This window comes from Poecilia reticulata, linkage group LG7 (assembly GCF_000633615.1).
Source record: "Poecilia reticulata strain Guanapo linkage group LG7, Guppy_female_1.0+MT, whole genome shotgun sequence".
NCBI classification, from domain to species: Eukaryota; Metazoa; Chordata; class Actinopteri; order Cyprinodontiformes; family Poeciliidae; genus Poecilia; species Poecilia reticulata.
In genome coordinates, this window is record NC_024337.1 from 8,461,765 (window position 1) to 8,484,013 (window position 22,249).

A 22,249-nucleotide genomic window follows, 5' to 3' on the forward strand; every position below is an offset into this window, starting at 1 on the left:
TTTCAATGTCTTTCAGAACTTTTCAAATGTTTATCATCTTTCTAACCGGCACCTTCCTCACTTTTATTTTTGTGTTTTTCAGCCGTTGCTCTGCAGTTTGACTCTTGAGGACTGCAGTAAAACTGTCAAGAAGTGGCTTCATTACACGTCAGAATGAGAGGAAGACATCACAAGGAATCAAAGTAACGCCAACCAGAGTCTAACTGGGGTTACCACAACTTGTACCGTTTCCCTGGTTCATACAGTACAAAGCTTAACCTCATGGACTCTGTTCTTCTGTGGACAATAGACTGTTATTCTGACAGTCAAATATGTTTAAAGATCTGTCCCTCTTTTCTTAAATAAAATGTTATATCAAACCTATGTTGTCATTTTTAAACTTTTGTACAGTTTACCCATGATCTGCCAATAATATAGTGTTTAACACCAGTGAAGAAACTTTTAGTGGTATGTTATGTAAACCTATCAGACCTAAAAATGTACATAAATCCTTAGCTTTCATTCAATTCGAAATCAACCAAAATCTGCATATAGATCCACATTCAGATGATGGTTGAAGCAACGTTGATTCCTGACTGATTCAAAGCAAAATCAACACAAATATGCATGCAGATCTACAGTCAAATGAGTGTTGAATCGACATTGATTTAATGTAAAATAAATGTGTGTAGATCCACATTCAGATGAAGGTTGAATCAATGTTGATTCCTAACTGATTCAATGCAATATCAACACATATGCATGTAAATTGACATACAGATGATGGTTGGATCAACATTGATATGTCAGTTATGGTTGAAACCCTAACGTTGATTCAACATTCAAGTCACCGACCACTTTCAACGTTGATTCAATGTTTCTGGCTGACAATGTTGTTTCAATCATTCTGTGCTATCTGAGTTAATCATAATGAAAAACTTTGTTAAATACAGCACTGTGATCCAGTAAGACAAATGTTATGTCTGTCCAACAATATGAGTACTCATTTTTATTGACAAGAGGGTTTAAAATTATTAGTTGTTTGTTAACCTAAAGTTAGCAATATATAATCAAGTACAGCATTGGTTACGGTTTTAAAACCTGTATTTTTAAAATATCTGCTGGTAACTTGTAGACATCCCTCTTTAAATATATAATCTTTAAACATAATAAACATTTTACCCCAAAATCATTCATGCAGATTTTAAATTGCTTTAAGTTCTTTAAGTTAATCAAAACATTTGTTTCTGATGGAAATGCGAAAAAGATCAATGTGTTTTTTTAATGACAGAAAACATCATTTTCAAGAGCTTTAGCTTAAAAGATAAATTTATCTGTATATACATTTTATTAAAAAAGGAACGTTAAGAAATACTTATACCATTTTACTTAACTACAATTTTACTAAACTGTTTTGGTTTTATGCACAACGCCCCAAAAATCGGACGTATTTTATAGTGTTTGGAGCCCCCTACTGGCTAAATAAGATATTGAAGCTAGTAACAGCATTTTTAAAAGTCGCACACGGACGTTCAGATGACTTTCGAGAACATTCTGAGATTCAGCCCCTTTCCAAAAGAACAAAAATATAAATTTTGTCAAATTTATATTTGACGCCATTAAGGTTTTAAAGATATTAAAGTTGATTAACTTTACAGCAAAAATACTTTGTTTCATAATGCACGAAAGTTCGGAGCGCATTCGCTCAGTCAACGTTCGTGAACTTCAAGTCCGAACATTTGACGTTCGACTTTCAGAGTACGTCCGGCGGACATAGTCTTAACGTTTGCGTGCTAACTGAGACTTTCCCTTGAGTGTGTTTGACTTTACTGTGGGAACAATTCAAGTGATACAGTAATTAGCTTTATAACAGTATTTTTCTTATAAGTTTTGCGACATGACTGCAAAATTATCCTTTTATGTTTTTGGGATTACATACCCAAAAGACACATTGAATTAAAAAAAGTATATTTCAATAGATTTTGAATTCAATTACAGCTTTATTGCCAATGTCATAAATATTGGAAACTTAAAAGTATGACAACAAATATTAGGATATAGAAAATAATTTTCAATTTAATTCTTGATCAAATTAAATTTCGAATATGCAAGTAGACGACAGCAATCCGCCAAGCAAAATGAAATGTGACACGTCAAGCAAGAAAATTGACAAGATTACTGCTACATTTTTTGTAAATCGGAATTTGCACCATAATATCAACATGTTTTTAAGAACAGCTTAACTCAAGAACTAGCAGAGCTAAAAGATAGTGCTGTTCTACTTGGTCTGAACCATGTAAAATGTGAGTCTATTAAATGTGTAAAACTTCTACTTAGACCTAAATGAGGGATTTCCGAGCTCTCATGTGTGCTTGAATGCAGCACAAGAAAAAGCGAAGGGATGCGGAAGTGACGTGACATTTTGCCCTACACCACCGACGGAGTTGACAACAAAATAGTTATTTTTGTGTGTCTGTGTACAGTTTTTCTTTTGCTCACCGTCACAGTCTCACAGTAGGTGCTGCATTGCTATGACGACGTTCTTATAAAGACTCTCGGGCTTTTTAGCTTCACAAGCCTCCATTTAGAGGTATTTCCACCCGACGCTTCAAGCCGCTCTCCTACGTCACAGACCCAACTTGTCAGTTTTCCGTCAATGGCGTGTACTTTAGAGAAAGTGTTGTGCGATGCTCGGACCCTTCTGGACAGACTGAAGGAGCACGACACGGCCGCTGAGGGACTGATAGACCAAACCGGGGCCCTCGGTCGGAGGGTGCAGAGCATGAAGGATGTGGGGAATGCTCTCCCAGACAAGGTAGGATCGTCTGTCCGGCTTCACTCTGACAGTATAAACGCGGCAGACTGATTCAGTATAATGTATAGCTGTTAAGAAAATAATAAATAGTAGAAATTTGTGTGAACAATTATCTAAAAAGTGTTTTGTGCAGCTGCATTGAACCGACCATGCGCACAGTGGTGGCGGAATCATGATGTGTGCAAACTTTTTTCAGTGGGGTTAGAGAAGATGTACTGAGTTAAATACAAGGCAACCCAAAAAACTTTAGTATATTTATTTAATGTACTGGTGCAGATCAAATTTCCAACCGAGATGCAGTTGAGGATCTGATGCCTATATAAATAAGTGTGCCACACTTTTCAGATTTGTACTTTCAAAAAGCTTTGAAAACCATGTAAGAATTTGCAGTATTTAATCAGGACATCAGAACAGTATTACTTAATGTGCATGACTTTTTCCTTACAATACACAACAAAACAAGGTTCATCCTGCCAGAGCGCTGATTCAAGAGGATTCATTGGATGTGTGATCAGTTTAAAATCTAAACCTTCAAATGCTCTTCCCCTCTTTCTGTCGCCTGTCATCATTTCTCTCAGCACACAGAAGACAATAAAGAGATTCAAGAGCTGACAAAGTACAAGCCCCATGTCCTCCTGACTCAGGAGAACACTCAAATTAAGGAGCTGCAACAGGAAAATAAAGGTAACGCTCACTCCTGACAATTTGTGTCGGTTGACCGTTTAAGTTGCGCTAAGACACTTTACGGCCTCTGCAGAACTGTGGCTGTCTCTGGAAGAACACCAATACGCCCTGGAGCTGATCATGGGTCGGTACCGAAAGCAGATGCTCCAGCTGATGATGGCAAAGAAGGAACTGGACACCAAACCGGTGCTCAGCCTTCATCAGGACCATGCCAAAGTAAGTTTTGTTTACGTCCCCAGATGAGATATTTTCTCATAGCTGAGATGCAGCTTGTTTTTTGTAAAGTTCAAAGGTTAGCTGTTTTTTTCTACAGGAAGTGCAGAGCCAGGTGGAGCGGATCTGTGAGATGGGCCAGGTAATGAGAAGAGCAGTGCAGGTGGACGATGAGCACTACTGCTCCGTCCGGGAGCGGCTGGCTCAGCTAGAGGTGAGCAGCACTGGGACTCGGTTGCTGCAGTCAGTGAAGTTTCAGAACGGCAGAAAATTTTTTTGTCTTCATTTAGCTTTAAATGTTGCCAGAAACCTGCTATTGGTGCACCACTAATATTTGGTCGCCTTATGTGTACTGCTGCTGTCATTTTTAAAAAGATTGTCCTGAACATGTCAGTGATTGTGATCTTGCATCTCTAGACTTCTGATCGGAAAGCACCATTTTGTCCTGAGAAATATCACATCTATGAATTAAATCTCAAAATTATTAGCATTAAGGGTTTTTTTCTATTTGAATGCATTTTAGTGCAGCTTTTATACAACTCAAAAGATGTCAGTCTAATCCTGTAGTTGTATCCATCCATTCATCTTGCATGCGCTGTTCTCTGGGTCTCGTTCAGATTGAGAACAAGGAGCTTCGGGACCTTTTGAACATCAGCAAAGGGTCGTTGAAGATGGCGAGAGGTGATGGCGCTCAGCCGCCATCACCCCCACCAGCAGCCCAGTGGGAGCATTCCCCACAGGCGGCGTCTGATGAGTGAGCAGAGCAGCTTCTGCCTGGACTGTGGCTGGACAAAAGAAAAGAAACCAAACAAGGCAGGAAACAGGGTTGTGGATTTTCTGGTGAAGGTCACTTGAACACAGCATTTTAGCTTTCATAAACAATTACCTGTGTGTGGGTTATGAAAGCTCTTGTAAAGCCTCACTTTGTACAGTAATTGTTTGGTCATTGCTGTCATGTTAGAGTTTATTTATCAGAACGTGTGATGCTGATTAAATGTTTGGTTTGTCATTAAGATAGTAGAAGCATCAAAGGAGATTTATTTTGTATTTTGGAATAAAGACACAGTTACTCTTAGAGATACAGAATGGAAAACGTTCAACTGCTAGACAGTGGAAACAAATTCAGGAGCAGTATGTCATGGTAACAACAGAATTCCTCATTATAACAAGAAATTAAACTCAAATAAGGTTCGTCTTTATAATGAGATTAGTTTTATGTTGTTAAAAGGATAAACTTTCTTGTTTTAACAAAATGAGTTTTATATCTCACTATAATGAGGAAGTTTCCTCTGACAGATGCCAACTTGTTCAAGAAGCCATGAAGTTGCTTGCTATGACCCTCCTTCTTCTCATCCTGTTTCATCCAGACGACTCCTAAAACTTCCAAGAACTGTTGCTGTTTTACTGTTACAACCCTTATTTTTTAAAAGAGAATATATTTTGGTTTTAGTGAGATATAAATTCCATGACAACAATTTTATTTTATCTGGTTAAAACAATCATTTTTTTCTCCTTTGAACAAAATGCTGCCTCTGAATTTATTTCCTACCTCTGGCAGCTTCTGTTCTGCAGTTTCTACTTCTCCAGTTTACGTTTGCTACATTCACGTTCTCATCCACTTCCACTGAATAAGAAAATCGACAGCAATGCCTGCTACAAAAGCCAGCTGGTTCACCCCACACAGTGTAAGACTGAGTGCTCGCTGCCAAGGAAATAACTTTTCACAAAGTTTCACCTGCTGCACATCATGCATTTATACAATTAATATGTTTATTAGTCACATAGAGTGGATTTTCATGTTGAAGGGACTATTCTCAGTTTCCAGATTTGGAAGCAGAGGAAATGTACCAAACCAGCTCATGACACGTCTTTGTACAAAGTAAAAGATTAAAATATGCCAACTTTTTGTGTAATTAAATGTTTGTTGTTAAAAACTGTAAATTGTCATCTCAGGAAATCTGTGTAGACGCCATGACGATGTATAGGAAGGAGTGTGTTAAATAAAATGTGAACTGTACATTTTGTTGGATCATTTGTTTTAATTGGCCAAGAAATATAATGCTTTTTCATATTTTGTCACATACTACCACAAACTTCACTGCAATTTAAAAGGAATATGCACAATAGACAAAATTCAAAGTAGCACACAGTTGTAAAGTGAATGGAAAGTCAAGTATGGTTTTCAGTTTGTACCTATATGTTTAACAGGCATGTATGTGCCCAGCATGACACTGCCAACACCAAGCTCCGTTGTATCGATGGTATGTTCAGGGTGATGTTGGTTTCAGTGGTATCAACTTGAAGGAAAATAAATTAATGTCACTTTTTTCAAAATCTTTGTGGTAAAAAACTATACATTTCCTTCCACATCACATTTATGCACTAGTTTGTATTCTGTTCGTCTGACACATCAAATACAAGTAAGTATGCCGTAATTTGTGGATGCAATGAGGGGAAAAATGGCATAAAAAGTTTATGGAATATTACTATCAGAAGGCATTGAAGTCAGTTTGATATGTGTGGGTTATTTTGGTATTTACCGCAAGGTGGCAGGGTTTTTCCAAAAGCTAGCTTCGTGCTGCATTCACTTGAAAACGCATAATTGAACTGTCTTCTGTGCTAAGTTCATCAACAAAAAAAATTTTGTCGAGGTATTACGTCTTTGTGTAGTAAAATAGATAACGATCTTTAATAAATGCACGCTATCTCATTATTTTGTTTATTCAATTTTGCCGTAGATCTACGTTAAATTCCTTACACAATGCATTAGTCTTTCAAACTTCCGACAGCGCTCGAAGGCAGCATGAAGAGCTGCAGTTTGAAACGTTTAGCCGGAGCGAGCTAAGTCAGAATGTCTGAGAAAGAGCTCGGGAAAAAGTTGGACCGCTGCCTGGCAGACGGTGTCGTTAAACTGGGTAAATATTCCTCTGCCTTCAGCTACTAATGTTAGTGTAATATAGGTGGATTCAGAAGCATTAGGCTATAGCTTTTATTGTAGTTCACATCTGTCATTGACTGGACGAGAGGCTAACAAGCTAGCCGCAAAGGGCTGTTAAAGGACAACTAAATGAGCAGTCTGATGTTAACGGAAATATTCTGTCGCCCTGTTTGTAAATTTGACACTTACGATTACGACTGTATTTAGTGAAAGAAAATCAGAGCACAGGCAGACCATTTGATTATTATAAGTAGCATTCATCACAGTTGACTTTTGAAAACGGTTGGAACTATAAACTGGTGTCCACCTTTCCTTTCGCTCACTGAACGCGAACCTCATTTACTTCAACCCCGTTATGGTGCCTCAACTTTCATGAAGTCAGAGCTTCATCGCTTATTTATTCAGCAGATGGCAGGTTAAAGCAGCTCATACAAGCCAGGTTAGTCATATAGTAGATCAGTGGTTTAGGAGTCAGGAATTCTCTTTATAAACATTTATATATGGTTATAAAGGTTACTAAATTATAAAAAAAACAGCCCTCTTCACTTATTCTCCCAGGATTCATACCCACATATTGCCATTCTTTCACAAAGGATAACAAAATACATAATGTTAGTAATTGGCCATAACAACAATATGAATATTGATATTGATATGCTCACAATAAGTGTGAGAAAACCATGTTCTTTACWACAGTGCAGGAGTAGGATATCTTGGTTGTCAATGCCATTTGTTATGTTTGTCTTACTTGTGATGCTTGTACACTCAACTGATAATCAGTCTTTCTGTTTCATTTTGGGGGCTAGAAAGGTCAAAGGTTAGGGGGGAAGAAAGGGTTTCAGACATTTAAACCCTGCTAAGTTGTCTGACAGARATGCTGTTTAGCAAGTTTTCATTGACCAATTCTTTAGGAATCACCATGTTGGTGCTGATAGACAATTTTTTTTCTCTTATCAAGAAACAAATAGATGTTTCTAATAAGCATGTCATGATAAGTTTTGCAGGATAATAAATTGTCCCAGAAATTATTGGAATGATTTATTCATCATTTCATCATTTCAGTTGAATAAATCATTTCAACTGAAATGATTTATTAATGCAGGTATACCTACTCAAAGCACAAAAAATCTTTAATTTCTAAAGAACATTTAACACTGGAACTGGGAAACATTTAAATGATCCAAAATAAAAAACAAACAATCAAAGCAACAACAGTTAAGTTAGATTATGACGTCTCGGTAACCAAACTTGCATTTTAAAGATTAATAATGGTTCATTTTTAACCATTATTAATCTTGATAATGGTTAACCCTGCAGGCAGAAGTGACAGGTAGTGCAAATGTCAAATGTTTGCAGTTTTTTGAAATGGCAGCTTTTCAGTTAAAGGGAAGTATCTCATTAATAACTATCCAATGGGAAATGGTCATAGATGTGATTAATTGATTTATTGCTACTTGTGGCAGGCTTACTTACTAACAATAAAAAAACAACACCTTGCGTTACGTTATTCTGTAGGTCAGACACTTGACATGCAGGATAAATATTAGAAATGTGTGTTAGTAATTATTTCCTCCCTGTGTCTAATGTTTGCCTCGTCGTTCTGTGTTTCAGGTACCGGTCTGGGGTTAGGAATTGTGTTTTCTGTCCTGTTCTTCAAAAGTAAGCCGTTTCAGTGGATTTGAAGTTGTTCTTTATCTTGAAACTTTAATTTAACTCAGACACCATTGAGGATATCTGGCAGCACAACTAACATCATGCTCTTCTGTGGTACTCTAACCTGCAGGCGTAGGCGTCAGTCTTTAGGGCAGTAAGTGTTTGTTTTATTCCTGCCAACAATGTCAGTGCATCTTTGTCCTTTGTAGGACGTACGTGGCCTATTACGTTATTCTCTGGAGCTGGACTTGGCATGGCGTATGCCAACTGTCAGCATGACCTGCGGTCACATTATCTGCTGCACACAAGTGAACAGGTTAGTTTGGATTTTATTGGGCCTTTCATGGGTTCTGCACAAATCTTTAGTGTTTGATGCCAGTCTTCTTGTTAGTGTCTTACTTTGTCATTTGAAAAAGGCAAGAACAAACAAAAACTGCTAGGCTATTTACTGAAATCTGAATTATTTTTATGTGATACGTAAGATGACTTCATGGTGGTTTATAATTTATTCTTTTCTTTTGAAGTTTGAGTTAGGTTAAAATAGTTTTGCATTACTAATGAAACAAAAGGAACAATAAAAAAGTAGTCTTATTTCTATGCTAAAGTGACAGTTTCTTGTCAATATTTTGTATAAATGTAATCATTTTGTAATTTTTTTCTGTTTTTTTTTTTCTCAGCAGGAGTAGTGACTTCAACCCATCAAGATGTTTTTTATCTTTATTTTTGCTGATTGATTTTGTTTATGCTTTTCGAGTGCCATGGTTTGCACTACGCTACATTTGAATTTGTGTCTTCCTCCAGACAAACCGTCCCAATAATGACTGTAAGACTTGCTTCTGCCTGATGAGTGCAATCTGTGTGAATTTAATAAAACAATCGTTAATTATAGAAAAACCACTTGTGGTGTGATTCTTCATAGGGTGGTTTGATATTTAATCGGTGATATTATATTTATCTTGAGCAAATGTTAAAGAAGGTATGGATCAGGTCAAATTTTTGATCAGTTGTGTTTTTGTTCAGTAAAACAAGGTTAGTAACAGGTGGAGGTTAAATTCCTCTGTTTTGTAAAGTTTTTACTTTTGAAACTGTTGTCCCATAAGGCAGTGGGCTTTGATGGAGGACAGAGGCTTTGCAGCAGCTGAATAATGTTGATCAGTCAGTTTCAAGTTGCCATTAGAATCGTGGATCTAGCATTATCTTGTGTGTTAACTGCTGGATTGATATGCAGTAATAGTTAAGTGTAAGCATTATTGCAATTTTGTCAGGAAGCAAAAAAAAAATCAGTTTCTATATTAACAGTTTTAAGAATCACTGGAATGGAAAAATGTATGTGTAAAATAGAAAATGTTCTTCATTTATCAGTAGTTACAAAATCCACTTCATTTCCTTATCAAAAATGTTTACGTTTGGTGATTCTTGCTTTAAAAGAACATTAATGTAGAAGGTGTATCTGAGTGAATACATTGTGATTGCATTTTTTAGCAGAGTCACAGAATGTTTCTAAAAAAAGCTCCACAGAAGAACAGGCCTGTGAGGGCCGTCCGCAGAAAACGTGAAGACAGGATGTGGAGCCACAGCCTGGCTGCGACCAGAGATGCCCACCAGTCATAAAAATCAGGCTAAATAACAAAACGAGAAAAGGTCACCAAAATAAAAGTGGCCATTATTAACAAAATATCAAGATTACACTATGTTTTGTGTAGTGTTGAAGTTAAGTAACGGTATTTGTAAAGGTAAAAATGTATTCAATTAAGATTACAACACTCCATTTTGTATAAGACCATTTTAAATAATGTACATTTAAATAAGTTATGGACTATTGGAACATTTTATATAAAATTGAGCAAATAATATTTAAAACAGGCAATTATTTATCTGGAAATAAATATTTAACCTGTAGAGAGTGAAGCCTTTTGAAAGGATTCACACCCTGTGACCTTTTACACGTTATGCCACGTTACAAATTTCAAAGGTATTTTGTTGGGATTTTATATGGTAGATCAACACAAAGTAGGGAAAAATTGGTGTTCCAAATGTTTTATAATAATTAAAAAATCTGAAAAGTGTGGCAGGTATTTGCAGTCCCACTTTGATATTTCTGTATATGATCCTGTTCCACCAGTTGCTTTCAGAAGTCACATCAGTAAACTGTGTGATTTAACGTCCCCATAATTCAGCTGTTCTGTGAAAGCCTGAAGGTTGTTAGAGAACATTCATGAACAAACAGCCTGAAAACCAAGGAACACAGCAGACATGTCAGGGAGAAAGAATTAAGAGTTGGGACTAAATACAAGGATATTCTGTGAAGAAAACGTGTTTGAGGACACAAAATAATAAAAAAATGGGCAGAGATTCCTCTTCCAGCCCAATGAGGAGTCTAAGCTTATAACCAGACATACAGCAGAATGTTTTAGTTCAGAGAATAACGGTTAAAATTAAAGGATCTGATAAAATACAGATCTAAAAAATATATTCAAGCTGCAAAATCACTTTTTAATCACTTATAGCTCCAAAAAGCACACTAAGAAAAACATACTATTGATCTATTGAGTACTATTGGTGTAAAAAAACAACAATAAAACAAAAACAGAGTATCTGATTCTGTTCTGGTATTTTTAAAATGTTTCCATATAGAAACTAAATCCAGAAAGCCAGAAAAAAAATCCTGTTGCAGCAACTTTAAGAGAACATATTAGATTTTAATAAGGCTTTACAAAAATACGCATATTTTTATTGAAACAGATAAAAACACCAGAACCAAACAAGGAGAAAGGCCACCCACACAGTTCCTATGATGCAGAATTAGCATATCTGGGCTGTGATTGTGCATGGTTATGCATTAACAGCTCCATGTTGGACACGCTCGCTCTCAGTAGCCGTGCGCTTCGACTGGGAAACACGCTGAAGTGGCCGCCTCAGGGATTACCAGAGGCAAAGGGATGCGGCACTTTTACAAGGACCATGATACCTGTAGAGCACTTCTGAACACAGCCTTGCTTGGTAATGACTGCTGCAGCTTTTTTGTGTCTATTTATTACAGATTTTTGTTTCTCTGTTTCCCAGATTAAAAGGACTTGTGATTGAGAGAGTAAGAGCTTCTGCTCAGTGAAAGACTTACAAAAGCTGGCCGAGTCTGTTTCTCTGAGGTGCGTTTACGAGGATCTCTCTCCATCCTTAGTGGGTCATGTCTCTGGCACTGCTTTTATGTGCGAAGTAAAGGCTTATCTCTCTTTGTGCCTTCCTCCAGTGCCTGTCATCATTGTGACATGCAGCTTAAAAACCCTCTGTCAGCTACTGAAGAGCTCATTCTGGCTCTCAGCTGTGGATGAAGGAAGGACATGCCGGCCAGGATGGAGAGATGAGGCAAACAGTTTGGGGGATTTCAGTTTGGTCTCTGCAGAGTGAGCCCACTCCACTACAAGGGATTCCTGCCAATGTGGAGACGTTAACCCATGGAGAGGAGAAGTTGGGTGGATTTTGATAACAAGACCTCTGTGGTAACGTTTTGAGGTGTGAGCTTAGGCCAGAAAGGAGATCCAGTTGGGAACATTGAGGAGTGCCTGGGGAGTGACCCTTAGAGGCTGATTCCTGGATCACTGCATCCACCATGACCGACTCTCACCTATCTGCCTCTGTGGGCAGTTCCAACGGCAGCTCTCTAGTTTCCAGTGACTGGAACATCACGGGCAGCGGCCCCTGGTTGTTGGCCTTCATGTTGACTGCCATCATCTTTATGACTGTCTGTGGCAACATCCTGCTCATTGCTTTGGTGTTTGCCCACCGCTCTTTGCGCTGCACCTCCAACTGCTTCCTGGTGTCTCTGTTCTTCTCCGACCTGATGGTGGCGTTGGTGGTCATGCCCCCAGCCATGCTCAACATGCTGTGTGGCTCTTGGGTGCTGTGGCCTGCCTTTTGCCCGGTTTGGCTTTGCTTCGACGTCATGTGCTGCAGCGCATCCATCCTGAACCTGTGTGTGATTAGCCTGGACCGCTACCTCTTCATCATTTCGCCGCTACGCTACAAGCAGAGGATGACCCCACCCCGGGCTCTACTTTTGGTTGGGGCAGCTTGGAGTCTGGCAGCCCTGGCCTCCTTCCTTCCCATTAAGATGAACTGGCACAGTCTGGGTCATGGGGATGAAAACTCACTAATTCCTCAAGTCAGCCTTGGTAACATCAGTTCCTTCCATGAAAAGCAATACCCAGACTCCTACTTCCAGCAGTCACCAATGGGAGGTGCGTCCTTTCAGTGCCGCCTGCGGGTGACCCTGCCCTTTGCCCTGGTGGCATCCGTGCTTACCTTCTTTTTGCCCTCCAGCGCCATTTGCTTCACCTATTGCCGGATCCTTCTGGCAGCACGGAGACAAGCAAAGAGAGTTGCGGCATTGAGCCACCCTCCTCACCCTCATCCGTCCTTTGGAGAACCTTCCCGGCCTCCTTCGCCCAGAGTTGCTGCCGGGTCAATTCAGCAGGTTGGATGTGACTGCGGTCATCAAGGACCTGCCATGTCTCAAAATGCACTGGTAAGAGAACAATGAAACTGAAACTCTGCCAAGATGAATACTGCATGAAGGTTTGTTGAAGTTTAAAGGAAAAGACACCTGACTAGCTAGTCACAATAGGAGCTGGTTATGTAGTGCAAAGGTTTCCTAGCTGAAGACATTTATAGAGACAAAAAAAATCATTACGTAAATCTTAAGGAAGGACAAGAAGTTGCTTGGTTGCACTGCAATCTTGAACATTTAAAAATAACTTACTGAATAATTCTCCTTTTTTGAAATAGCTAGAGGGAAAAATGTATACAGTAGCTTCACCCAAAGAGACTCACTGTGTTGCTTCTAAAAGCTGTTATCTAAATGTCGCATCTCCATCCAGTGGAAGTGTAAGTCTGCTTTGTCCAGATTTGAAGGACAGAGGTAGTAAAGACGTTATTATTCGTTCTTTTCTGAGTTTAAAGACAAAACTGCAACACTTTTCTTTATGCTGTAGAGCAGTGGTCCCCAACCTATTACCGCGGACCAGTCAAGACTTACAGGTCTATGGCATGCAAGACCTGTAAGCTAATTTTTATTATTTATTGTCTAACACTTCATCTATGGTGGCAGCATTAAAAGTAGTTGTGAATTGTATTTGTACTTCTTTATCTACCGTTTTTCTGTCACTCCCTGATGTCCTTAGCTGTCTGTGACCAGTGAGCGCCGTCTTGCTCACAAGCAGGGTCGGAGGGCACTGAAGGCCAGCCTCACACTAGGAGTCCTTCTGGGACTTTTCTTCAGCGCCTGGTTACCCTTTTTCATCACAAACATGGCTCAGGTCAGTATGAGTACCTGACCGCTGGCTGACACAGTACTGCAACCCTAAAGCTTTAGTCCTCTCCCACGCACATGCAGGATTTTAACAGTTTTGCTACAAACATTTGCAACACTTTCGATTCAGTGATTCTGTATGATTCAGTGATTTTTATCACCAATTATTTTGCAAGCATGACAAGTATGAAAAATAAATGCACTAGGAAGACAGAGTGAAAAAACACTGGGATACTGGTCTGTTTTTGTGTTGGCCAGCCTTGGCGTCAGCCTTGCCAAGCCAACAAGGAAATAGATTGGCATTTCAGCTCTGTATATCTGACTCATTTAAAGCCAAGTTAGCAGCCCACTAAAGGACCATTTACAATTTTCAAATTGTTGAAACAAATCATTTTGATTAGACTGAATGTACTCATAATAAACAAGGAAGTGGCATGAATTGCTCTTTGAGACTGAATAAATGTCAATATGCAGCTTAATCTATATTAGTAATGACACTTCTGTTCTGTTTTTCAAGCTGATCCAGTCATTTTGATTTACCATCTGTGCCCTCTTGCCTCTCCCTCTGTGCAACATAGAGCTGCAGAGACTTGACTGTGTCTGCGCTCTCCTTTCTTTTCACACTCAATGTGGTGTGTGAAACACACACCCCCTTCTGTCTCATTCCCACCGCCTCCTTGTCTCATCTTGATAGTATTGGAAGCTCTCCTCTAACAGCTGTCTCCTTCATCGTTTCTGTCTAAACCTTCAAAATCAATGATCCAAGCAATCACATGTCAAAAGATATGGAGCTAAGAGCTAATAAGCAGTGAGCTTGTTTATGACAAATCTGGTTCACAAACTGTCAGATTTTTTTAAAATTCAGTATGATCAACTTCAGTTTGTAACATTTTGGAACATTATGGCCTTTCACCACAGGAAATGTCATTTTTAAACTGGAGATTTAATTAATAAAACGTGATGGTTTCAAAAAATTATTTTTAATTATATTTAATAATTTTTAATTTTCCAGATTTTATGCACATATGAACTTAATCATTCAGTATCTTTCACCTGAAACTCAAGCTTGCCCATTGCAGTGCATGCTGGGTATTGTGACACAGTTCAGAGCGAAATGATCAAAAACTTTACTCGGCTCAAAATTTCCTTAAAAAGTTTTTTTATTCAATCAACTTTCTTAGGATCCATCCATCCATCCATCCATCCATCCATCCATCCATCCATCCATCCATCCATCCATCCATCCATCCATCCATCCATCCATCCATCCATCCATCCATCCATCCATCCATCCATCCATCCATCGTCGGGTCGCCAGCCACTTCCTCCAGCTCCTCCAGGAACCCCAAGGCGTTCCCAGGCCAGCTGAGACATCGTCCCTCCAGCGTGTCCTGGGCCTCCTCCCACAATCCATTGCTTCCTTAAAACGAAATGCATTAGAAATGTGTGCTAGAAACATAACATCAAAGAATACTCACATTTGTTTAATTGGTAAAATGATGTCAAAGTTTTTGTCAAATATGGGTGCAAAAAGTTGTCAGTTTAAAATGCTTGAGTCAAAGATATACAGCTTTTTTCACTCATTCAAACAAAAGCTGCACAGATTAAACTGTAGTTAGGTTTGTGATTTACTCTAGTTTCTGCTTTGGTCCAGGTGTGCTTCAGAAACCTTTTGTTTCTTCCACTGTTTTACACTACTGCCTGCTTCTTACAAGTCACATCTTAAAAGTATTTAAACATCGACAAGGTTAATATAACTCAATGTTCCATGAGAAGAAACAGTCTCGATCATTTTTTTTCTATTTATTTTTCATATCTCCTACATATTTTGTAAAGAAACTTAACCTCCTATTGCTACGTTGTGATGCCAGGAAATCCTGTGTCTTCCTCCAGGCAGTGTGTGAGTGTGTCCCACTTGCGCTGTTTGATGCCATCACCTGGCTTGGCTACTGTAACAGCACCATAAACCCCATCATCTACCCGCTGTTCATGAGGGACTTCAAGCGAGCTCTGGCTAAACTCCTGCCCTGCTGTTCATCACGGTCACCCAGGAGACCCTCGCCGGCTCTCTCCATCTCTTTGCGCAACTCAGGGGAGCCCAACATGGCCAGCAACCCGACCTCGCCTCTGGCCTCCGACCCTGCACACCCAGCAGTCACTGCCACGGACGGCGTCAACCTGCTGGACGCCGAACACGCTGGGATAGAGTTGCCTCTGCTTCTTCCCAACCAGGTGGACAACCTGGACTGAATCACTGTGGAAGCACAGCCAGTTAGTGACTGAGGGATTACAGAGGAAAGACTGGCCATTGGTAAGTACTGATGCTCAGTAATAATTTATATTTGACAGGACAGAGAAAATCAGATTTAATACACATGAACACAACTTCCTGAAAGTGTTTGTTGGAAGGACAGAAGAAGCAACACATTGTTTAACATTTAGTTTAATCCCAGAGTTGAGGCTGCATTAGCTGTCAGTGGCAGTATGCAGCCTGCCTGTGGCCTTCCTACGCTGCTCCGCTCAAACCTACTCTCATCTCACTTCTCATCTCAGAGCTCCAAAAGTGGAACAAACTCAGAAATTTTCAGATCTCAGAAAATTTCTAGAAAAAAAAACTTAGTTTGAAAAGTTGAGCATTTTCTAGAAAAAAAACCCTGAAATTTGTTACTCTCATACATTTTCAAGAAATTCCAATTTTTGAAACAGAAATTTTCAAAAAGTCAAACATTTTTGATTTTTGGACTCATTCATTTCCTTTTTTTTCTAGAAAATGTCTGAAATTAATCTACAAAATATCTCTATCAAATTTTCAACTTTCCCAGCTCTTTGTTTTTTCTAGAACATTTTGGAAAACAATGCTGTTGATCTTCTGCTCAGTTTTAGATTGTGCTCTGCCTGTAGTTTTAGCAAGGGCAGCAGAGGACGTGAAGGAAGCAGTTCAGTCAGTGATGAATATTTAACATAACCAGCCGCCTTGGTCAGATCAGTTCTTCTCTCTTCACAGTGGAGGATGGTTGTTTACAATGCAAACAATTTCTGGTAAGCTTCTTAGCATCCAACTGGCACATTACGTCAGTTGGGTAAAAATAAAAAGCTCAACAGAAGCCACGCCTCCAGGAAGTAATTATTTAGCCGAGGGTCCAGACCCTCTGGACGGAGCGAAGCGTTGAACAAGGAGCTGAATTTTACCAAACTAAAAATATAGTGGTTTGCAAAAGTATTCACGCCCCTTGAACTTTAATATTTCTGTATATTTCATTGGGGTTTTATGTGATGCTCCAACACAAGAAGCACCTCCTAATTTAATCTAAAACTGTGTCCTTTTCTATTGCTTCACTAATATGCCCTACTTTTTGTAGCATATCATATAAAGTATTAAAATATCGGGCAAGAACGTATGAGAATGAGAAATAAATTTATGGATCGTGAATACTTTTATAAAACTAACTTCACTTGCTAATAAATGATGCATGACATTCCTTTCAAGGCCAAAGATAAATAGCAACCAGGCTACATGTAAAATAAGGAGGATGAGAGTTTCCTCCAATCATGTAGCATCTGCTTAACCAGCAAACTAAACTATTGTACGGGTACTTGGTCTCACAGGAGAAAAATATGAATCACCTTTACAGTTCATAAAAAACATTGTGTTGCAAAATTTTGATTAAATTATCCGTACATTAAGTAGCAAAACAAGGTAGTTAATTCAATTTCTAAAGCTGCCATATGCATGTATGGCACGTGTTTTCTCTGTCAACAACAGAAATGCCTTTCCACTGCAGAAGCTTATGTGTTGCATAGAATAACCTGAGAGCAGCAGAGCTGGTCCTGGAACTCGCTCTTCTCCAGGTTTTTATTTGTGTAAGTGATCTGCAGTCCAGTGTGTGTCATTCCAGCTCCAGGATATCTGCTCATCATCTGGCTCAGCCTCCTCTCTGCTGTTCTGAGCAATGAAATTAGAGGATGTGGCGTTGTTAGGGGAAACATTGTTTAGAACTGAGACTCCATCATTTGGTTCTGTCTCATTCAGCGAGTCTAGCAGATCTGTGATGTCAGGAATGTCCCAGCCATCGCCCATGTCCTCTGTCTCATCCCTCCAGTCTGCGCTCTCTTGTGACGACGTTTTGTCTTTCTCAGCAGGATTCTGAGTCTCGCTCGCTTGATGCTGCTCTTCGGCACGGTCCAGATCGTCCACAGGCTTCTGAGTTGCTCTTACAGACTGAGGAAGAACAAATGAAGCCCCTGCCACTTCTTTGGTGGGAACTCCCACTGCCACCAAGATGGTGTCCATCTGACGCATGTAGTCCAAGTGGCCTTTCACCTGGCAAGACATCACGCAGACGTTTTCTTAGTTTTGACTTTGGCACAAATTACTTACATGCATATACAGCTGAAACCAGATATTTACACAAACTGTTTAAAAATTCAGGTTTTTATCATACTACACAGGGGTTATTTGTGGCCCTTGAAAGGATTTTATTCGGCCCCTGGCCACAAGTCACGAATGGTCAAAATTTGACCAAAAAAACAGAAAACAATTGATGACCAAAAATTTTTACATTTTCTTCTACTAAGGCAACAGTCAGATTTCATTTAAAGAAATGTTTACTGTTGAGCAGGTAAAACAAAAGAAAATATCACAGTAACCTATTTTGTATTTTTAATTTAATACATTTTGTGGCCCACTAGTAGTCTAAATTTGCCAGTTTTGCTCCCGGGCCAAAAGGTCTACACCAAACCATTCCTATTTAGATTAATAATCATTACATAATGATTTCTACTTTTATTGATCCCAGAATATAATGTTAATTAAATGTGTGGTACTTGTGCTGGGTTCAAACCAATAAGACTAATGTTTGTTGAAACTTTTTCATGAAGCTGCTGTCACACTGTTTCTGCTGTATGTTTGTACAAATGCGTCTTCTGTGGGTGTAAAAATAAAGAAAGGAAGTGGATTTTTATCAGTCCTGTGATGTATATGAAATAAGAGTTTAAATTTTGATCTTCTCCTGTTTTGCATTGTGTCTGTTTTGGGGCAGATGGTGTAAAATTCAGTGTTGTATTGCATAAAGATAGAATGAGTTGAGTTGAGTTCTGTCCTTATTTAATCATCTGGGGATGAACATGTAATTCTCTGTGCTCAGTGTATAAAAGGTCAAAACTATTAGTTAAAATTAATCTTATTTATTTCTTATATATAAATGTTAAAGTCCTGACACTCGTAATGTCATGTTTGTTTCAAACCAGCAGATTAATGTTTGTTAGAACTCCATGAACAGTCTCTCTCTTTTTTATTAAAACTGCTCTCATTGTTTCTCAGATTGACATGCAAGATGCCTCATCTAAAGACACATCTTACATAAATCTAAAAATGAAGTGAGTTATGATTAGCTTATAATCTAATGATAAAACCAATTTACAATCTATGAGATCTCTCAAGTAGTCTAAACATTTTTTGTTAAATAAAAGAGAAATTATGCCAGACTGTTGTCTAGTTTGTTTTTCTTTTAGCTATTCTAACTGCGTGAAAGCTTACCACAGATGAGAGGTCCACATTAATTATGCGGTGGTCCTGGATGTTGATTGGCTGCAGCCCAGCGACAGACAGCTGTGCAGCTGAGCTTCGGTACAGGAACCCCAGGAGCCAGTCGCCTCTGACGGGCGGAGGATTCAGAAAGTCATTTACTGATCCACTGCCACAGATTTTTAGTAGAAGAAAACTCCTACAAACACGGCCTGTACAAACTRTAGACATCTGGGCCTCATGTATAAAAGAGTGTGCAGTTTTCACACTAAAACTTGGCGTACGGACAAATTTAGAAAAGTGCAGCACACAAATTTTTTTTTTGATGTATAAAGCTGTGAGCATTTATAAATCTATAAATCCCAATTTGCGAGAAATAGAACACAACTGCTGGTCCGTCCTGTCGCCACCCTTAAATACATGTGCACATTAGTATAAATACCCGGGAGTCTGCCTGAAGCGATAACCATAGCAACAGTCCTTGCTTGTAGCAGTACAAGTATTTATGATAACAAAAATTATATATTGTTATTTAAAATGTGCTTTCAGGGCAGGGCACATGAGGCCACTTCACAAAAAAAAAAAAAAAAAACATTTTTAAAGAAAAAATTCCAAATAAAAAAAAATTATAAAGAGATTCAAGTGCAAAAGTCTGTTTGAACAGCAGAGTATTCAGCTGGGATTTAAAGACAGACATCGCGTCAGAAAGTCCTGTACGGTGAGTGGGAATGTGGACGTTTATTCTAAATAGAGAAATATGTGCATAAATTGTACATTTACAGAATAGAGACGGTTTCTGTCCATAAAGGCTCATTCACCGGTACCGGTACCGCACAGCTGCTTCTTTAAGTTTTGCTCAGAGCTCCAGGATGATCAATCTGGATCAATCAATTAATCTAAACGCTAATAAACCATCATTAACAGAAGATAACTATGATCTCTGATCAATCACTCCCTCTGAATCCTTCCATTGACGATGTTCTCCATCAGAGCCAAAACACTCAACATTTACTTAGCTCACCTTTGCACAGCTACTTATGTACGTGTGATTGTGTGATCACCTAAAAAATAATCAAGCCTGTTTGGAGTTAATCTGTTCATCCAAACCTATTTTCTTTTTTAGTGAGAATGAAATTACCCCACAGATGCATTTCATGAGCTTCAGAGCAAAAACTGAGGAAGAGTACTGTTTACATTCTAGTGAGGTTTTCACATCCTTTGATTTATTTTGTGTACGTGTGTTATGTTATTGTCTGAGGATAAATGTTCAGTTTTATCATTAACTTTAAACAATAAAATATTACATGAGCTTCTTGGTCTAAAAAACACTGAATTTAGTCCGATTTCAGTCTATTTAAGGGAATTTTGACGCTTCGTAGTTTGATATTGTCCACAGAAAAAGTTTGCGTGGCTGCTGCACATTTTCACAGCGGGTCAAAAGTTTGCATATATTTACATAAATTTTTATACATGCCAACTTGTGCATAAAATATGGCACCACACATTTTTTTGTACATACGCACGCTTTATAAAAGAGGCTCCTAATCATTAGAGATCATGAGTTTACCTGCAGTACCCGTTGACTATTCTTCCTGCCACCACCCTGACCATTCTCTCCCAGGACTTCTCAGAGCCGTCAACAGGAGCCCCGAGGAGGACCACATCCTCTACCACTCCTTCACTACCTGAGGGTTGGAGAAATGCTCTGCATTTACCTCTGCTTCCACTTTAAACAGTAGCACTGAAGTTGATTAAATGACAGACCCTGATAAGGTACCTTTATCACTAGCAAGCTCCTGCAGACAGTAGTAGATGACTCGGGCTCCAAGACTGAAACCTATGAGGCTGACGGGCCGCTTCCCCTTTAAATACGGCCAGAAAAGACAGTTCATTCTCCAAGTAACTATTTTACATGAACAATTCATGAGTATTTTTATCTTAGTTGCTATGTATATTTTCTAAGGCTGAGACTTTTTTATGTTAGATTATTAAACGCACATTTTTTAACGCAGCTAATCACTTTTTTTTAATGGTTCCAGTCTGAACCTTTGTATTTGTATATTTCTGTTACACTTGTAAAAGTGGCACACAAGCAACAACCACCATCAACAGAGAAAGATGAAAAAGCTGCTTCTCTCAGCCCAGTGGAGTTTAATTTGATTTAAAAATAATCTGATGGAAAAGACGAAATGGATGGAAAAGAGTTTAAAAATGAGACAACAAAAGTTTTGTCTTATTTCTAATGGACAAAGATATTTTCACCAGAAACTAGATAAAAATACTTGATAAACTGTTTTTGAAGTGAGAAAAAGATTTTACGGATTTCAAACAGTAATAATTTGTAAAAAGTCATTCAGAATTAAAGTTGATCACAGAGCTGCCAAATGTTTTATTATATTTACCAAACATAAAAAATATGCTAAGAAAAACAAAACAAAACAAACTGCCAACGATTTGAAGAATCAAATGCTAAAAGACACCAGATTAAAAAATAAATGACAAACTCAGTGGATAGAAGATGGATGCAGTAATTTAGCAACATTCAAGTTTCTGACAGAAAGGACAGAAACAGCAATGTTTAATTTGCCAACTAAAACAATTATATGACAGCTGTCAGGGGCGCCGCCAGAAATCTTGGGCCCCCTGACAAAAAATTAGATTGGGTCCCCCTGGGCAGCTGCTACAATTTTTTGAGTCTATTTGACCCATAAAAAGCGTCACAATTTTAAAGGCCTGCATCTGCCTTGCTTTCTTTGGTTCAATTCTGATACTAGCACAATATTTACTGCTCATGAATTTAACATCCAACAGTCCACATCCAGTATGCAAGTAAGTTCCTTAAATTTTTTTCTATTAGTTTTAGATACTGAAACGTCTCTCCCCATGAGCAACAGTCAAAAGCAACGTGCAACTGTAGTTGCACGTTGCAACTACAGTTATGTACACATAAAGCTGGATTGCTTTATGTGTACATAAAGCAATCCAGACTTCTCAAAAATTCTTTGTAGTTGCATTTTATTCAAGCTGCAGTACATAACTTTAATAAAAAATATGTTTTCTCCATATTTGTTAAAGCTGTCACGATGTCGTAGCAGTTTATGAGACAAATAATCTGTGAAAACAATCAATCTCCTCCAT

General features: G+C 38.6%; 4 protein-coding genes across 9 annotated transcripts in view; 3 read left to right on the forward strand and 1 right to left on the reverse strand.

The window, feature by feature from the left end:
- Positions 1-2,362: 2,362 nt before the first annotated feature.
- On the forward strand, positions 2,363-5,708 carry sike1 (suppressor of IKBKE 1). 2 transcript variants are annotated; one of them, XM_008413178.2, is made up of 5 exons: positions 2,363-2,794; positions 3,373-3,478; positions 3,552-3,694; positions 3,771-3,905; positions 4,309-5,708. In XM_008413178.2, the coding sequence occupies exons 1-5, from the start codon at positions 2,636-2,638 to the stop codon at positions 4,447-4,449; spliced, it is 684 nt and encodes a 227-aa protein (XP_008411400.1). In that variant the 5' UTR covers positions 2,363-2,635; the 3' UTR covers positions 4,450-5,708. The 2 variants fall into 2 exon arrangements, with proteins under 2 accessions (XP_008411400.1, XP_008411401.1); XM_008413179.2 differs by having other exon boundaries at positions 2,368-2,794; positions 3,792-3,905.
- Positions 5,709-6,473: 765 nt separating this feature from the next.
- On the forward strand, positions 6,474-9,179 carry micos10 (mitochondrial contact site and cristae organizing system subunit 10). 3 transcript variants are annotated; one of them, XM_017305958.1, is made up of 4 exons: positions 6,474-6,606; positions 8,241-8,288; positions 8,492-8,598; positions 8,966-9,179. In XM_017305958.1, exons 1-4 carry the CDS (start codon positions 6,543-6,545, stop codon positions 8,966-8,968), a joined length of 222 nt encoding a protein of 73 aa, XP_017161447.1. In that variant the 5' UTR covers positions 6,474-6,542; the 3' UTR covers positions 8,969-9,179. The 3 variants fall into 3 exon arrangements, with proteins under 3 accessions (XP_017161447.1, XP_008411406.1, XP_017161446.1); XM_008413184.2 differs by having other exon boundaries at positions 6,475-6,606; positions 8,960-9,179; XM_017305957.1 differs by having other exon boundaries at positions 6,475-6,606; positions 8,963-9,179.
- Positions 8,295-17,812, forward strand: htr6 (5-hydroxytryptamine (serotonin) receptor 6). Of its 3 annotated transcripts, none has more exons than XM_008413182.2 (5): positions 8,295-8,436; positions 11,346-12,804; positions 13,460-13,594; positions 15,481-15,898; positions 17,725-17,812. In XM_008413182.2, exons 2-4 carry the CDS (start codon positions 11,890-11,892, stop codon positions 15,835-15,837), a joined length of 1,407 nt encoding a protein of 468 aa, XP_008411404.1. In that variant the 5' UTR covers positions 8,295-8,436; positions 11,346-11,889; the 3' UTR covers positions 15,838-15,898; positions 17,725-17,812. The 3 variants fall into 3 exon arrangements, with proteins under 3 accessions (XP_008411404.1, XP_017161444.1, XP_017161445.1); XM_017305955.1 differs by lacking the exon at positions 8,295-8,436 and having other exon boundaries at positions 9,285-11,428; positions 11,530-12,804; XM_017305956.1 differs by lacking the exon at positions 8,295-8,436 and having other exon boundaries at positions 9,285-12,804; positions 17,728-17,812.
- The window catches only part of tmco4 (transmembrane and coiled-coil domains 4), a 15,776-nt gene continuing 9,832 nt past the window's right edge, over positions 16,306-22,249 (reverse strand). Inside the window, exons 4-7 of the mRNA XM_008413180.2 lie at positions 20,889-20,973; positions 20,679-20,796; positions 19,124-19,241; positions 16,306-17,908 (exon numbers count right to left, since the gene is read on the reverse strand). Of these exons, the coding sequence (XP_008411402.1) occupies positions 17,441-17,908; positions 19,124-19,241; positions 20,679-20,796; positions 20,889-20,973 (789 nt within the window). The 3' untranslated portion in view covers positions 16,306-17,440. The remainder of the gene's footprint in view (positions 17,909-19,123; positions 19,242-20,678; positions 20,797-20,888; positions 20,974-22,249) is intronic.